Raw genomic sequence first — 18,237 nt, 5'->3', positions numbered from 1 at the left:
GAGAAGCAGATGCTGGGAACCAGCATGTTCCTGCTGCTGGGACGGTCCGTGACGCTGAGCAGTGGCCCACAGACCATCGTCCTACGATGCTGAGCCCTTTCCAGACACAGAGGAGAGCCAGCTGGTGCCTGCAGCGATCGCCCCTGGCTTGCTGAAAGGCAAGAGGTGCTTCAGCCGTGGGACAGCTCTGGGTTGCCACCGGTACCCCTGTCCCAGAAGAGCCAGGAGGTTTGGTGGGAAGCCTAGCAGGGACCACAGCCCAGGTGGGATGGAGAAGGCAGCAGCCGGGTCTGGGTCTGCACCGGCAGCCCCAGCTGTGACCAAAGCCCCAGGTCTGGGCTCGCTCTTCCTCGCTCTGCTGCCTCTTAAACTGAAAACCTCCGTCTCTCACCAGGGATACCTTATCAAGTGCGAGTTCTCCACAACCCCACAGCAGCGATGCTTAAGGATAACCTATAGCTCAGCTGTCCGGCCAAGGGGATGCAGTCAGGGATGACATGGTGGAGAGGAGGAGGAGGGGAACGTGTTCCCCATGGCCGAGCGAGGCACCCTGGCTGGAGAAGTCGCTCAGTCTCCCCCAGCCCTGTGTTTTTTACTCCTAGTCTGTCCTCTGCTCTGGCCTCCAGCTGCTCCAGGGCCGTCGTGGTGCAGGTGATGCCGAGCAGAGACAAATTGTGGCTGGGGACTTTTCACCCCATCGCTGGAAGGCAGCAAGGTACCTTAGGGGAATTTATACCCTGAGTTTTTGAGACTTCTGTTGTGTTTTGCTGAGATTGGCCAATGGGTTCAGAAGTTGTTGACAGGGAGTGCACCACGGCTGGCCTTGCAGAGCACCCACGTCAGCTTTTTTCCCTTCAGAAACCAAGCTTTTTTTAAAAAAAAAAAAAAAAAAAAAAAAAAAGGCACTTTCCAGCATAAAGCAGAGTGAAGTCAGGGCTCAGGAATCAGGGTCTTTGTTTCATCCTTGTCTTTTATCTTGGCCTCTGCCTCCCACCATCAGTTCGATCCCTCTGGTCTTCGTGAGCCTGTTCTCTCCCCTCCAGTTAGCGAGAATTACCACATCCATCAATCGTTATCTCAACAGCGAGATTTTCTTCCCAACCTCCTGCCGTTTTGCTGCAAAGCCCTCCCAGCACCTTTCCTATTGCAGCCCGCGGGGCCCCAGTCATGGGATCTGCTTTGCTAATGTCCTGAAGTTATCACTGGGGACTGGTCTGGGTCTCCTGGGATGGGGGGATGAGAGTGGGAACCACCCCCTCTTGTCCTGGGGGATGCCTGGATCCCCTAAATAATATACGGGTCCTGTCTTCCTGGGATGCGTGGGCTGGTGCGGCGTGTCCGGAGCACGCCTGCCCTCGGCCAACGCTGGAGAGGATGCCCAGAAGCGGGTGGAGGGGGGCACGCGCTGTCCTTGACTCGCTGGAGGAGACAATTCGGCCCTGGCAGGAAGCTCCCTGGGACTTTTCCATTCCCCCCACCGGTCCCAGAGCACCGGGGTGTCAGTTTTCCCTGCACGAGGCTGTTGGCAGGGTCCGGGCTGGGTGGCTGCGGGCTCTGCTCCCTGATCCACTCCCCTGCTGCCCAGCTTCGGGCAAACCCTGGTCTCGCCTCATGCCTTGCCCCCCCCTTGCCATAAATAACTTTTCTTTGCCAAACCCCTTTAGCTCAGCGGTTCGGTCTGTCCCGCAGCATCCCAGCTCCTCTTGCCACCTCCCTCCAGCAATGGCAGCCCCTCTGCCCTGTCCTCCCCTGCATCACCCCAGCACGTTCCCCCCACGCAGGGAGCAAAGAGCCGATGGGTTTCTTTGCTTGGAACTCCGGGAAGCCGGTGTCCATCCCGCTCCCACTGCCATCCCCCCCGTCCTCTCCCGCAGGGAGGTGATAAACACCGGTGAGGCTGAGCTGGGTTGGGGGGGCTTTTGCAGGTGGTACAGTGGAAAACAGGCTGGAGAAAAGCAACAGTTGTTTTTCTGGACAGACTATTGCACAAGGGGGCTGGAACACGGCTGTGCTTTCTGGAAAGCCTACCACATGGCTGGCCCCTTCTCCCTTCATCCTCAACCCTCTCGCACACGCGGCTTTGTTTTCCTTTAACACCCAAGGGTGTTTCTCCCCCCGTTAAAGCTCAGCTGTCAGCTGGACATACCAGGCGCTTGCCAACACCGGCGGCAGCAGTCAGGTGATGGACCAAATGTCCGCAGGCTCCCCCAGCTCCGTCATTTCTCGTACTTGAACCACACCGAGAAGCAGCAAGAAACCCAGCCTGGGCAGCACCCTGAGCCCACACTCGCCGCTGAGCCCGGACCGGCCACATAAACCCAGCAGGTGAGGTCCAGGGTGGCTTCTGCATCAGCACCGGCTGCCTTCCAGGGCAGGATGAATACAGGCAGGATGAACAAGCACTGGATTTTGGAGAGCGGGTGGGATATTATTAGGAAGGCTCCGAGCACAGCCGTGGCTTGCGGGAAGGAACGGGAGCGAGAGGAACAGCCGGCACCTGGGGGGTTGGTGTGAACCTCTGGAGCAACACGGGGTCTGCAAAAAATGAGCCTGGTGGTTTTTGGTTCTCTGTTGTGCTCGTGGCGTTGCCGGAAAGCACGGGGATGCTCGGCAAAAGGGCAGATGGTGTTTGGTGGTGTGAAAGGCAGAAATCAGGCAGGGGGGCGAGGGGACCCGTGCCCTTTCCTACAGGATGTGGTGGCACAGTGTCCCCCCGTCCTGCGGCGCTGCTGGCAGCCCCAAGCTTGCTACCGCGGTCCAAAGGCACGTTCCCGCATCCCACCGGGAAGCCCAGCCCTCGCCAGCCCCGCTGCTGCCCCACACCATGCCCTGGGGGGTGGGCAGGGGGCTGTCAGCGCCCTGCCAGCCCAAGATAACGCGACTTCTATCCCTCCCCATAGATCCTGCTGCTTCCCGCAAAGCAGCCAAATAAATCCATCAGTGCAGCAAACTGAATCTTTGCATCTTCTTCATGAGGGACGTGGGGACCAGTCATCAACTTTACGAACATCATTTTCTTTCAGGAAAGGAAACGTAAGATAAAAGAGCTGAGGGTTTCTGCACATAAGGATTTATGGCAGGATGGTTAGAGCTGGATTTCTTGCTGAGACCTGAGCTTTTCGCTCCCGGCATGGTGCTGCCCTGCAACTATTTCTGACTTTGGCTGTAGTTGAGGGAAGAGCAGGAAAGGCAGACCTGAAGGTTCATTGAGGGTTGCAGCCGCTTACCTGCCTGTGCAAACAGCCCGAGTCTGCTTCAAGCTGTGCTGGGATGGGTGCTGAGCTGGAACTGGTAGGATTTTCCTTATGGCCAAGGCGTTGTGGATTTTGGAGGCACGAGGCCAAAGACTGAAGGGAAATGGGGCAACGGGGCTTTGCAAAACACACCCGCACCTCGCTCTTGGGCTGGGCTGGTGCTTGGTGCAGGAGCTGGCTTTGGTTCCAGGTCAGCTGCCGTACCAAGAGCTGTGGATATACACGTCTCTTCAAATTAATAGCTATGTTCTTTTCTCACCTTTTAATGAAGAAGAAAAAAAAATTATCAGCCCCCTGCAGTGCTTGAAACCCAATTTTGCAGCATGGTGCTTTGGGATGCTCTGGAGAGCTGGGTCCCCCAGAGGGGAAGGTGCTGACCACGATATGTAAGACCTAAGAATGTGGTCCCATGCTGACAGAGCACTTGTATTTAAAGTGATTTTGCTTTTCAATATCCCAAAGTATTTCTGCTAAGAGGACTCCAGGCATTTACGAGGCATGGGCTTTCTCCTAGGGCCGGGCTGTCTGCGTTCTGCTCCCGTGTCAGACTCAGAGCCACAACGGTTCTGCTTGGGACAGGATGGAGTAGGCACTAATTAAAGATTAGAGAATTTAATCTGCTTGATTTCTTTTGGCTGTGCTTAGAGTTGGGAATAAACAACCTGTTTAGCTCAGACTCTTTTGACATTTGGCCCTAAATGAGAGCAGGGCAGCGGGTAACGGTACCCGGCAATCAGTGCCCCCCCCAAGCCCTGGCTCGTGCTGCCGGCAGAGCCGTGACCTGGCCGGTGCCGATCAGCCTGGCAGGTCCTCGTTACACATACACGATCGTTAGAAAATAGAGTCTGGCTCAGGCCAGCGCTGCTGCTGCGATGCACTGGAAGGGAAGGTGGTGTGTTCTGACAGTCACCGGGGAGAAGAGCCAGGGAGAGGCAGATGTTTTGAAGTATCTTGGTTTCTTTTTCTGGAGAGGGGAGCTCTCTGTATTTTCCTTCCCCAATATTTTCTGACTCATCTTCATCTGCAGTGCCTGGGTTGCTTTTTTTTTTTTTTTTAGCTACGGGAAGAATATTCAAGGTTTCTGGTTTTGTTTTTGAGGATACAGATTTATCTGTAATTCCGTGTATTTTTAGTGACGTAAATATCTTTTGGCATTCGCGATAACTTGAGCCAGCAGAAGTGATTTATTTTAAGAGTGTCTTGTTTCAGAGTAGCTCAGAGCAGCTCAGTAAGTGTTTGCGGTAACATTTATCTGCTCCGAACGGACAAGCTGCTTCAGAACAAAAACTAAATGAAAAGAGCCCCTTTCTCTTACTGCAAATCTTGCTCCAAGTTTTGCTTAAGAGAAAACAATAAGAGCGTTATCAAATTGTGGGGTTTTTTTCCCCCAACTCTCTTCACAAAGCCAAGGTTGCCAGAATTGTGTGTTATGTCAGCTGAGTTTCAGCCTTGGACTGCCTCTGAAGCAATAAATACTGGACTGAAGTCATGTTGCGTGCTCTGCTCCAAAGAGGTGTTATGACAAATCTGCTCACTTTTTGCTCTTCTCCTTTTTTTTTAAGAAGGGGAGAAGGGAAAAATTTAAAAAAACCACAACAAACCTACAGCTTTCAAGGGAGAAATCCTCTTTAAGAGTTGCCGCAACTTAACAAAATGCTAAATGCTTTTATTAACTTCTAGAAAAGCTCTGAAGAGCTGCTTTCTTCCCTGGCTGAAAAGCATTTGTTTAAGTGGCCTGGCTTTGTTCCCTTCGCGCTGGTACGGGCTGATAATTGTAGAGTAGAAATTCCTCTCCAAAGTGTGTGGTGACGAAAGAATAGAAAAATGGGGGGAAAAAAACCAAACATCTTGGGGGAAGGTAAAGGAGTTGCTCCGTGTGCTTTGAAGGTAGGAGTGTTTCTTCTCGCCCTTCTTTGCCTTCAACCCACGTCATCCCACTCCTCCAGGCAAAAAACAAAATGGGCACCTGCGCTGAGTGCTTGTTTGCTTGGTGGTTTAATTGCAGCAGGAGGAGCGTGAAGGGGAAATTTAAGCAGCAGAGCTTTGGCTCTTTGTTGCAGGATGAGGAATACGCTGCATTTCAGTGGTTAAAGCTCCCAGGTTGGGCTCTAAGGGCTGGCTCTGGAGGAGAGGCTGAGCCTTGCCCTGCTTGCAGAGACCCCGGAGCAGCCTGGCAGCTGGCTGCCCGCGATGGGAAACTCCAGGTTTATTCCTGGCATGAGCAGGGAGGTACCACCATCCCTCTGCTATTCTGTGTCTCCTGGTTAAGGAGGGGGTGATGGTGCTGCCCCGGCCCCAGCAAGGCTTGGGGTTGGCAGAGGTAGTGTCACCCCGCAACACATCCCGGGGGCTTTGCTAGAGAGAAACAGATCTTCCAAAGACGTTATTATCTACTGCACCGGGGTTTTGCTAGCAAAAGTAGGATGCAAAACTCCCCAAGCTATGCTGAAGCTGGAGGAACAAGGAGAAAGTCACCCGTGCTAACGGGGCAGGGAAACGAGGGCTCTGCAAAACCCTTTTTGAGGGCTGCCGGAACATGGACCTCTCCTCAAAAGGATGATTTTATTTTTTCCCCATCCCTTTTAGTTTGGGGTCTGGAGTGCCTTCCTCTGCTTTTACTGCCTCAGTAGTATGAAGCCAGACTGCTTCTCCAGTGTAAATATTAGCTCAGCTGCCTTTTTGTCTTCCTCAGTGGTTGTGGGATTCCCCTGCCCGATGTCCACTAGAGCAAGAGCCATCCATGGGCTTCTTGCAAAGAATAAAGTGAAGCAGTGGGTGTTGCTGGGTGCTTTCAAGAGAAGCCAGGGTGCTGCTGCTGAGGCAGTATGGCACAGATGTGGTCCGTGTCCATGCTTTTCCTGCCTTACTGTTTTAAAGCCAGGGCTTGTTGCTGTCAAAATCAAGGAGGAATTTCTCTCAGGGGCTAGAATCAGGAACGGATCTCTTGCTGGATGCTCCTTTGGGCTATAGCAGGGAGCAGGGCTGGAGAGCTCAGGGGAGCCAGCGCTTGGGTGCGAACCATCTCGGTGCTGGTTTGACATGTCCTCATGCCACGTGTTAGCACGGTGGAGGAAACGCTCCTGCTAATGCTCTGGTGTTAAATGACAGGGAATGTCACAAACTGAGGTTTCTTTAGAAGGTGCAGAAAATGTTGCTAACCCCATCAGCAGTGTTAAGAGGCGAGGGACTGCCCGGGGACGTGAGCTTGCAGAGGCTTTATTAATAAACCACCTTTGCAAGGAATGTCCTAGCTTGGGAAGGACTAAGACCATCATTAACGCTGTCTTGTAAGGCAAACTGGGGCTGTTTCACAGCAAGGGGTGTCATTAATACAGCGTATTAATAACCTGGCATTACGGGTCCAAGGAATGCCCTGATCCAGCTGCTTTGACAAGGCCACCGCATTAACTCGATAGCTCTTCTCAATCATTCCCCTCTGTTTCTCTTGCACCCAACAGGTCCAAATTGGGTCTTTTCTGGACAGTGCCAGCCCCTGGGCACTCAAAGATCTCATCCCACCCGGCTGCTCCCTCGATGCCCGGCCCCGGCTGCGGCGGGCAGCGCGAGGCCAGGCTGTGCTCCCAGTCCTGCCAGGATGCCGGCGCAGATGGTGGCTTTGCGGTGGCTCGTCCCCCTTTCTCACACTCCCCGATACCCTCTGTTTTGCAGATACCATCGCTGAAAACCCGCAGTGGGTGTTAACTGGCCCGGCGCACTATGTCCCAAACTCCTCTTCTTCGCTGCTACTAAAGGGGAGCGAGCCCCCCCCTCCGCCTTTCACCCAGCACCATGGTGGGACAGAGCCCCCTGAACCCCAGCGAGAGCAGGACCGCCGTCCTCCTGGAGCCCTTTGTCCATCAGGTGGGCGGCCATATGAGCATGATGAAGTACGACGAGCACACGGTCTGCAAGCCCTTGGTCTCGCAGGAGCTGAGCTTCTACGAGTCGCTGCCCTTGGCCATGAGGCAGTTCACGCCCCAGTACAAAGGTAAGGGATGATGCTGGGGAAGGAGCTAAGGGCTGGAAGTGTTGTCGCTAGGATTAGTCCCGAGATTGGGATAAGGGGACTAGTGGCAGCGCGGGAGGTACCGGCTGGCTCGGTCGGGCTGGGTCTGAGCTGTGGAGCCCCATCACTAGTGCAGGTTTTGCTGAGCAAGGATGCTTCCCGGGTGAGAGTGTGCGCAGGAGCGGGTCTGTGAGACTGGGAGGGTTTCCTGGGTCTCTGTGACTGGGGGGACTCTCTGATGTCTAATAAGGGTTGAGAGCTGGCTGATGGCACCAGGAGATCCTCCTCTCTGCCCATCCCCTTGCTGCCATGGTCAGCTTTGGTAACACTGGAGAGTCCCGTTATGTCAAATAAAGCTGAAATTTGTCTGTTCTTGAGGGGGACAGGCATGAGAAGACAGAGGCTGAGCACATGAACACGATATTCTCCCAGGCAGCCAAGAGCCTGGGCAGCGCAGGAGCGGGACAGAGAGAGTAAACACAGAAAAAAAACACAGAAAAGGGGGCAGGAATAGGATGAGGTTTCCCAACAGTGTTTGCTTTGAGGATTTTCCAGATCGTGGCCCCAGATAAGCTGGTCTGATGGCATGCGAATGGCGACACTGAATAGGTGCAGGAAAGCAGGGACTAGGAGAGTCTTGTTCAAAAGAGGGTTCCCAAGATCTGACACTTATGTGCTCTGTTCAGCAGAGCTTTGAATTAGCATCCCCTGGTAAGAAAGGTTTTCTGTACTGGGAGCAGAGCTAAGGGTGCCTTTGCCCCACGTGCGTGGCCCCATTGCTCCAGGCCTTGGTTTTAAAGGAGTGAATGTCTGTGTCAGAAGCCAAGAAGTCAGTGAGGGCAAGCAAAGGGTCAGGGCCGGCACTAGCACGAGCTGGGGGAGCGATCCTTGGGGCCACCATGAAATATCGAGCCTGAAAAAACAGCCCAGGGCAAAAACCAGCCCAAGCATCACTTTTGTTGGGTGCTCCACCTTAGCCAAGCCCTGCTCCCCCCAGCGCTCCTGTGAGCACTGGTCCCGGCAAAACCAGAGGTATAGACCACTTAACTTCTTAAAAATCAAATCCAGGGAGCTGTCCTGCCACAAGTGAAACCTTCCCGGGACAGGGAAGAGCCTCCTGCCTGCCTCTCTGCTTGGTGCTCCCCATCACTGCCTGGTCCCCCCCTTCAAACACCTCCCCTGTCCCTAACTCTCCTTGCCCTGAACCACTTTCCCAGCCGAATTTCTCAGCTTAGCTACTGAAAAGCAGCACTTGGTGTCTGAGGGAGGTCCTAGTATTTTTTTAAGACATCCTCCCTCTCTCCCTTTCTTATTCCCTCACTGTTTCTGCTTTTACTGCCAGACTTGTGCTGCTCATAAAGCTCCTGACCCTGGATTTTTGTGAGAAGCGAGAAGCTCAGCTGTCGTGTAAAAACTTAAAATATCTTTTGGTCCTTCAGCGTTACAGAAAAGAGCTCAAAGTGTCAGCCACGATTTCGATGTGCTTCCAATCCAATCTCTCCCTTTCCCAGAAAGTCAGGGGCCTTTGCAGATTTATGGGACAATATTAAGAAGATGCTTAAGAATGAAAACAAGTCTTCCTCTAAGCAATTTTCTTTAGCTGGGGCCAGGGTTCAGTGCTGGAGAGCTGGGCCCTGCTCTGTCTCTCTAATAAAGATGTTAAGCAGGCCCAGCTTATCAGTTCAGGGGTGGCCCGGTTATTAATACCTTTTTGTCTTCTTTTTCTCTTCTGTTGCAAGTCCCAGTGAGTTTTGCGATGAGGGGTAATTAAATAGCAATTCTTTTCCAATTTGGCATTGGGCACACACATTTTTTACTCTGATTGTAACTGTCCCAGCCCTGAATGCCAGGCAAATTAGAGGAGGAACATTTTCCCACGAGGGTGATGGGGGGGATGAGCATCAGGGGGAATAATCCTGAGGTCTTCATCACCCGTTCACACGTGTCTGTGTTCCTCATCTCTATTCTTAGGCTGCCGGGGGGCGGCTCGGGGACCATTATGTAATGATGACATTATGTGCAACGTTGATCAAATGTCATCATTCAATCTAACACCGAGTCCGCTGCTTAAAAAATGTCTACCGCTCGCTTAACCATTTCAGGCAGGTTGGTGACCTTGGGACCAGCTTTTCCCCACCAGCCCCTTGCAAACCTCTGCCTACACTGAGCTGAGCTTGCAAGGGGATGCTGGACTTGTTTTCAAGCCCAGTTCTGCTCAGATTCCTATTGCCTGCGGCAGTAAATAAATGCACTTGTAAATTTAAAAATAAATCCATGAGGGTAGAGCGACATAGCAAAATGCTCCTGAGGATCACTGGGATGCCACTAGCATGGTGATAGCACCCATAAATACCCACTGGCTGTCTCGCTGGTGCTGGACAGGAGAGGCATTGCGGTTTTGGTGATACTAAAAGGCCAGCAAAGACAAGTACCTAAATACACCTTTGCTACCAGATAGATGTTTTCTTGTTGCATTAAAAGAGAAGGTCGGTAGCCATGTGTTATAGATTTGTTTTGCATACGTAGGTCACTTGCAGGACATATGCAAAACCTGTATGGAAGCACACCAAGAAACAAATGTATTTTTCAGGCTGAGACGTAGGTCTTTGAAGACAGAGTTTTCAACAGGAAGGAGTGAGAGGATCACATTCCCTTGCAATTTAACTGCTCATTCTTGCCTTTGAAAATCTCCCCATTAATTTTCATATTAATGTAAGATACTTAAGAACTCTTAGTTTCATGCTATATATAACATTTTTAGGGCCAGATTGTCAGCACTATGTAAATCAGCACAGCTCCATTGACTTGCAGATATGTAACTGGGACAGTTTTTAAGGTTACAGGCTGCTATAGCGCCATAACTGAGGCATAGTGCTAGATTTGGAATCAAGGACTCCATTCGCCTCACAGTGACTTTTTAAAAATAAAAAGGCTTTGATTTAGGCAAAAGATACACTGGCTTTTTTTCCTGCCTACTTCCCTTGAAAATTCAAAGCAGGCATCTGAGCTGGTAGGAATTTTGCTTGCTCTCAGGTATCTGTAATATGGATTTTTTACGAATGGGACTCAGTGAAAGATCAGGTGGGTAATGTTGGAGCCTGAGGAAGACAGAGCTCCCTGTGTTCACCATCACCACGAGCAAAGGACTGAGATAGATAGCTAAAAATATTACTTACCCCCTAATTAAGGTTTCCAGCCCCCCAGCTCCCTTGGTAGAGCAGCCTGTGTATATTCCTCCCCCATTTCAGTGCAAAATTAGCTGATTTAACTGAGCCTGTCATGGCACGCTGTTTGGATTAATGCTGATTTTACAGCAAAAGCGAACAGAAATGGTTGTGGTAACTGAGCAGAGGAGCTGTACAGAGGGCAGGAGGGAAGTGCATCTGACTACAGCTGGAGCTGCAGGTTTTGGGGTGCAGGACCTGGGGAGGAGTGGGCACCCCGAGTCTAATGAAGGTGGCCGGTGACTGCAGACACACAGGGCTCCTGCAATTCGGGCAGTGAAAACCTCCCTCAGTCAGCAAAACTCAAGCAGGCAGGACTCTGCGCAGACAGAGAGGGCAAATCCTTGTGTCTGTGTTTACTTACTATAATCTCACTTTAAATGGAGAGAAGGGAGTTTGCATATTTATTTGCTTCGGCAGATTTACTTGGGAGAACAGAGCTCCCTTGTTTGTAAAGCTGCCGAAATGCATCTTCCCGCAGTGCCCAACAGACCAAGTGAGGATAGGCTGGGGAAGTTGGATAAAATCCAGCTCCACATGTTGCTAACGGGGGCTCTTTCCAGTGACGAGTTTTGCTGGTCCAACAGCCTTGCCCGTCCTCTTTTGGATCTGCCTTCCTGCAGCTAGACTTGAAAGCAGCAGGGTACGACTCATGCGGCTGGCATCCCCTCGGAGCCCCAAAGGCCGATGCTCTAAAAATGCTTCTGCTGCCATGAGAGGCTCAGACAGGCTTGACAGAGGGCTGCAGGAGCGGGACTGTGGTTATCAGCCTTTCCCAGAAAGGTCAGAGCCGTCTGCTATGCCAGTCACGGCCATTCCTGCTCTGTCATTTGAGACTGCGGAGGCAGCCGTCCCCATGCCAGGGATGGGCTGAGACTGGGTTAAACATGTGATGGGCTGAATGGCATTTGAGCCCTGCGATTCCTGTTAGAGTCAGGGAAAATTACAATGCTAAAATACACAATGATGTTTTAAGCACTTAGGGTGGAAAGGAATAATCTCCGGTCACGGTCATGTTGCCCCTCGTGTGTGAACACCGGACATGTGAGGGTCTGGTCCCCGCGTGGGCTGTTTGGGTGCTGGGCTTTGGTGCTTGGGGAAGGACACGACCATGACAATGTATGGGCATCACGTATGCGGCCAGCGCTGCCAGCCCATGCCCATGCCTCTGCCCTTGCTCATGGGGGCTTTCCAACTAAAGGAAGCAGTTGGCATGCTGGTTGTCTTTGGAAAATTCCTTGTCCCCAACCCTCCCTTTGCTTCCTGCCAATGAAAAGCATTTCCAACCTTGCCCTGTCTTAAAAAGTGATACCTAAATCCTTTGTCAGAAACAAGCCAGGAGCTCCCGGTCCAATGCGGGGGTCTTTGCTGGGTCATTTGTGGCATAGCAGAGTGTGGAGGGATGGAGGATGAAGGAACATGATATTCAGAGGAGGCAGGTTTCAAGCCAAGCCTTGAGAGGACAGAACATTAGAAAAGCCTGAGGCTGTTTTCCAGGCTCTCAGGCTATTTATTGGCGCTTATTGAGCCTCAAATCAGAGTGGGATCAGTGCGAGAGGCCACCGAAGTATGAGGAGGCAGCTGTCCTGCTAAGCACCAGCCCTTTTGGGAAGGCTGGACCACCTCAGGCTGGTGCAGATGGTGGCCAAGCCTGTATGGTAACCCTCAGGTGAATCTCATTCTCATTTGGTTTTCCCCCTCTTCGTCCAGGCATCGTTTCTGTGCACCTCAAAAAGGACAGCCTCGGCAACCTGACCCTGATCGCCAGCCCCAACCTGCAGACGGAGAGCTGCGGCCGGCTGGATAACGCCATCGGCGACTCCTCGGTGACGATATGGCACAAATGCAAGTGGGCTGCCAGCACCGGCACCGGCAGCGAGCACACACTCGTCAAGTGGAGTCACACGCAGGTCACCAAGACCTTCAAAGACAGGTGAGGGTCTGTCCTGGGTGGGATGCTCCCTGCAATCTCCTCCTGGTCCTCGCCTGTTGCTTTGGGTACGGTCTAACTGGGATGGTTTTGGTTGCACGACTCCTGGTTTAAGGCAAAAAAGCCAAAAGCAATGCCCAGCCAAGGTGAAGAAAAGCAAAGCCCAGGCTGGTGGCTTAATGGTTCATCTCTTCCCCGGCTTATGGATGGAGCGGGGCAGCTTTGGCTACCGCTGAGATGCTGTTCCTCAAATATGTGCCTCAAACTCTGCTTTAAACTTGTTTCCTTGGAGCGCAGCATGCTCCAAAAGGAGGAGAGGTCCCATGAGAACAGCCATCAAGCACACAGCACGTAATGCCCTTCTGCTGGTAACCAGCCAGAAGTAGCAGCCTCGAGGTGGTTCGATCCTGTCCTCGTCCCAGGGGAGAGCCGTCTCTGAAAGGCATTGCGGTAGTTGCAAGCACACCGCGACCTTAGGGCTTGCAGAGGCTTTCCGCAAGACATCTTTCATCTCAACTGGTTCAGAAAAGACCTAGGTCAGCTATGACTGAAGGGTGCAATATTGCTACCGTGAAACTGCTGCCCTCGGCGTGATGGGAGTTACGGTTTTTGGATGAGTGAGGCCAAGGAATGACCCTCCAAGGAGAACAAATCTCATCGCTCCTTCCCTCCCCTTCCCGAAGCCAGTCCCTCTAAATTGAGAATCATTCCTATTGTTGGACAATTTGCCTGTGTTGTGCCCGTTAGGTAGATAAATAGACATTCCTGGTCATTGGTGCTATGAACAGCGCTTTTCGTAGGAGTCAAGCACACTTTGAAATTATAATGAAAGAAAATATTGGCACCCAGCAATAGCTGGCTTTCTGAAAATTACTTTTACGGAGTAACAAAGGATCTCCGCAGGTTGGACATGATGAATATGTTTCCTTTGAGAGTCCCTGAAAATTTACCTTATCAAGTTTGAGGCTCTACAAAAGAGGAGAGGAGAGAATATTCTCTTCTGGAGCTTATAAACCAAACGCGTACTTTTGTGTGTTTTGTCTAGCTGCCCGGGGAAGATGCTATTGAGGACAGAGCTTCAGTACCGCACAGATTCACTTTTGGAAGATGCAAATGGCAACCAGCCAGAAAGAAACAGCTACAACCCCTGGGGACTGCACTGTCACAGGCAGCACCTGAACCGCATGTCCTCCAAGCATAATGAGAACAAACTTCATCGTATCCTTTTTCCTCTCTCCCCTCCAGCATAGTCTTGGCTACAAGTAACAGCTTGTAATCAGTGTATGTTTTATTGCAGGGGTATGCATCCCTCCCCTGCCCAGTCTCTGGGAAAATACAGAATATAGTTGCCCTGTTATCTTCTCACACTGTTAATAAAAAGAAAAACAAGAAAAAGAAAAAAAACCACTTCCCATAAAGGGTATTCAGCATAAGTCAAGGATCCCCTTGGCATACATTTAAAAACACAACTATATAGGAATTAGCAGCTGCCTCGCCTTTTATTTTCCTATTACACTTCATTACCCACCAGTCATGTGAGTAATACAGTTTAACAACTTCCCCCACACCCACTGGAGTGAGTACAGCACTGAGGCAAGGTGTCAGATTGACAGCCCAGGGCTATCATGTCACTAGAGAACAGAGCTTTTGGTGCTTTAATTGGTAGGACTGTACTACAGTAAATTAACTGAAATTGGCAGCAAGGGGCCTATAGCAATGACATGTTGGTAAAATTGGCTCAGAAAGTCTCATTACAGTTGTGAGCTATTACGGAGAGCGTCAGCAGTTGCTCTGATTTAAGACCTCTTTCAATTAGAATTTAAAAGTATTGGGTTTCCCTTAACTCATGTTCAGAGTTTCTATTGCTCGAAAATGTGGTATCAAAATACAACTATCCCTGCATCCTGGACTTAAAGATGGGAACCCGGCAGCATGGCGATGACGCCTCGGAGGAGAAGAAAGCCCGGCACATCAAGAAGTGTGAACAAAGCACCTCTGCGTCTCTGGGCGTTCGCATCTGTGGGATGCAGGTAAGATGAAGCCTCGGTCCTTTTGGTGTTTGCCCAACACATGGCTTGAAACCAAGCAGGAAATCTAAAAGGACTCTTCGTTGGTATAAATTGAAGCAGTTTTATTCTTACCTCCCACCACATATAGGCTGGAAGAACTGGCCCCCCTGCTGCATGTCCTGTCCTCAAACAGGAGAGGATGCTTAGGATGTAGAACATGGCACAGATAGGGTAACCCTTTCCCTGTACCCCTCTTTGACTTCTGGAGATTTGGCTGCTTTCACAAGTGGTGGCTGCATAAGCATCACCCCACACCACTGCCACCAGTATGAGCAGCTGGAACCAGTTTACCCCAGCTGAGAATCTGCCTGTACCTGAACACAGATGACCCTCTCATGCTCAGCTCTTGGCTGGTGCACAAAAAAGAAAAACAAAAAAGCATCCCATTGCCCCACTCACGCCTTCGCAGAGCTATCTCATCCTGTCGCCGTAAAAGCGAGGGGTTTATTTTGTGCTAAATGTTATGGTTTCTTTTGCTCAAAATCGCTGCCCTTCCTCCTAGAAACCGAAACCACGCATTTATTTCACTCACACTTCTCAAGCGGGTTTCAAAATGTTGTTCTGCTGTGCCTGCAGGATAATTATGAGAATGATGACTATAAAGCACATATATAGCAGCAAAAACACTCGGTGTCAAACCCTGTGTCCCTTTCTGGTCTCCGACATCTTTCCGTTGAGCAGATTATCCTTTAAATTACAACTGGCATGTGAGCTAATTCTAAATTCACTCCCTCATTTCTTACTCAGTGTTACCAGAGCCTCACATACAAATTTCTGTCTACATCTTGTCTCTCTGTGTTTAAGAAAACAAGATTATTGCTACCCGTGCATTATGTATTGCGAGAAGGTACAAAGCTGGGGTATTCCTGTACTACTGCACACTCCTACCATAGCCGGAGGGAAAATGCTGTAAATCACTAGTGACGCGGCTATGACTTACAGCTATTTGGGTTTCACAAAGGGGTAATTTATAGCAGTACAACAAGAATCTGCACTAGTGGTTTAAATTGAATAGTTTAAATCTCCAGAAAAGACAGGAGGTGGGATTCAGCGAGAAGCCTGCAGTACATTGCCAGCATTCCCAGATATTGCTAGAGTGCAGAGGATCCGTATCCCATTCCTCAGCTTGGCTCTGAACTTTTTAGATTAGGGCGAAATCTAGAGCTTTGGGAAAACTGAACAACTGAATCTGGATTGTTGCTCTCTTTGCTCAAGGTTTACCAAGCGGACACTGGCCATTTTCTCTGCAAAGATAAGTATTACGGAAGGAAACTCTCACCTGAGGGATTCAGGCAAACCTTGCACCAGTTCCTGTGCAACGGTAACCACCTCCGAACAGATCTCCTGGAGCCCATCATCCTGCGGCTAAAAGCTCTGCTTTCTGTCATTAGGAAGCAAAGCTCTTACAGGTTCTACTCCAGCTCACTTCTCATCATTTATGATGGACAGGAGCACAAGGAGAACACGGCACCCTTGGATAATCACCTTCACTTCCAAAAAACAAACTGCACCACGTCACATGGCCCTAATCCCTCCAGAGTTGATGTCCGGATGATAGACTTTGCCCACACCACTTTTAAAGGCTCCAAATGCAATCACACCACTTACGATGGGCCAGACCACGGCTATATTTTTGGCTTGGAGAATCTCATCAAAATCCTTCAGAATATCTCAGAAGGAAAATGACAAATTCTGTGAAATAGCCTGGATTTACTAGTGACCGATAGCCCTGAAAAGTACCGCATTGGGTCAGCTATATGGGACCCTCGCAGCTGCTGGATGTCACGTGCACGGTTTGGAATGAGAGCATGGACAGCTTGCTAGGAAAGTGCAAAAAACGCTACGTGCCATTACTGAACTCAAGCGTACAAAGCAAAGAGCTGAAAGAATCTGTTCTGCCTGCAATCAATCAGAAGATTTATTTTCCTTTCTTGTTTTACTGCTGTCCTTGATTTATTTGTGAGCCAAAAGAAAGCATTACTTGAAAGAGTCTTAATGATAAAATAGGACCTGCTCACCTCCACGCTCACGAAACCAAGCAGGCTAAGGAGATATTGTGCATTTGAGGGAGACTATTAAAATGAGCTGGCAGGTCTCAACAGATTGCAGTGTTACTTTCAACTCATGCTCAACGTTACGAGCTGAACAAAAAGACACAAGCGGGAGAGAAAAATGCACACCCTGACATTCACACTCCACACGCCCAGTGCTGCGAGACGGTCAGGTGTTCTCCGTACAGCGCGGGTGTTGAAACACAGGCGTACGAGATGCTCCAGAGGTTCTGTGCTGCTTAAGGTATAAAAGCAGGGGGACCTCAGACCAAGAACTGGACCTCGCAAGGTTTAATATCCCTGTGGGATTATAACAGGGCATGTTTCAGAAACCTTCTAAGCAAGGGGCTCTGTAGGGGCTGGAAGTATTGGAAAGCGATGATTCTGTCAGATACCAGTCACGAAAAATGTTCACGTCGAGGTATTTTTGCTTAAAAAAAGAAAAAAAAAAAAAGAAAAAAAAAAGTCTGAGATTGAGTCAGGGACTAAACATTAAAGGTCACCTAGAAATTCTTTGATACAAATATTGTGTGTGTGTTTGAAGGAGATAATAACAAAAGACTCAAAATAATGTTTACAGCTTTTGTGGACAGATTTTATTATTACAGAACAAACATAATTCCTTCCTGCATGGTGTGGGAAACCTGAAAGAGAAGTCCTTACACAAGGAATAGAGCTACAGAACCCCATTATTGGGGAGTGGGGATATAAATAAAATTGTCTAAGTAACTCTCACCTGTTGTCTATCTCTTTTTCACTTCCGCAGCATCCTTAACTTACATTATCTTTTGTTTAGGGCTGTATGTTTTGAAAAGGGTCGTTATTTCCACAGGTTTAAACACCAGATCTCAAGGGAGACTCCTTCACTTGTATTTTATTGCATACAGCTGGTGAATTGCTACAATTTATAGCCGGAAAATTTAAGTCATCTGGCCCAGCTGCATTATTTTACTTGGCCTAAAGTCCATCTGGGAAGACCTCATTATTCACTGGATATTGTTCACAGGGTTGCATTATTTCTTGCCCACAAACTCAGATGACTATAAAAAAAGCCACAAACACTCCGCTTCAATAGTGAAAGGATTGAGTCATCACTTGTCCTGGCTCACACGCCTGCACTGTGGTCCTGTGATCAGTGCTAATTGTGGCTGTTACCTGCTCTGCTGATGGGGTTTATACAGACCCACCTCAGCACCTGCATCACTGCTGAGCCTCTTGCTGGATGCGTGCGCTGGGATCAGGTCTGAAAGTGGGGAAGGATGAAGAAGGCTCAAAGCATGACACCAGCAGCCAGAATCCCTCCTCAGCAGAGCCAAACAACCCCCCTTGGCTGCATGCTGTTACTCCTGGAAAGAAAATGGCAACCTGTTGCTTGAATAGTGACAGAAAGCACCTCGCTCCCTCCCTTTTTCACCCCTTATATATGAGCATGTGATGATAAATTATTTAACCATTTGCCTGCCGAGAGGAGGAGCTCTGAGCCAGCGTACAACCTTACGCGCTCCATGTAGAGAAGGGGAAAAATAAGCAGACTTTCTAGGTTTTAAAACAGTCAGACGCCAAGCATCAAGGTAGCTGTTACATACCACTGGCTGCCTGGCCCGGGTATCTGCCGCATCGCAGGAGCAAGATCCCTTTGCCAGCGGCGCAAAGCGGGGCGCTTGGCAGCAATCTAGCAAATAAAGGCGGCAAAGCCAGGCTAA

At 50.1% G+C, this 18,237-nt stretch overlaps 1 protein-coding gene across 1 annotated transcript; it reads left to right on the top strand.

Annotated features, from left to right (window-relative positions):
- The first annotated feature begins 926 nt into the window (after positions 1-926).
- IP6K3 (inositol hexakisphosphate kinase 3) lies at positions 927-17,269 on the top strand. Its single transcript, XM_029999382.2, has 6 exons — positions 927-2,325; positions 6,924-7,242; positions 12,195-12,417; positions 13,460-13,632; positions 14,269-14,444; positions 15,699-17,269. The coding sequence occupies exons 2-6, from the start codon at positions 7,044-7,046 to the stop codon at positions 16,167-16,169; spliced, it is 1,242 nt and encodes a 413-aa protein (XP_029855242.1). The 5' UTR covers positions 927-2,325; positions 6,924-7,043; the 3' UTR covers positions 16,170-17,269.
- Positions 17,270-18,237: the final 968 nt, after the last annotated feature.

The sequence above is a fragment of the Aquila chrysaetos genome, chromosome 24 (assembly GCF_900496995.4).
Source record: "Aquila chrysaetos chrysaetos chromosome 24, bAquChr1.4, whole genome shotgun sequence".
In the NCBI taxonomy this organism is placed as follows: Eukaryota; Metazoa; Chordata; class Aves; order Accipitriformes; family Accipitridae; genus Aquila; species Aquila chrysaetos.
Note: the sequence above shows the minus strand (reverse complement) of the source record. Positions and strands in the feature narration are given on the sequence as shown.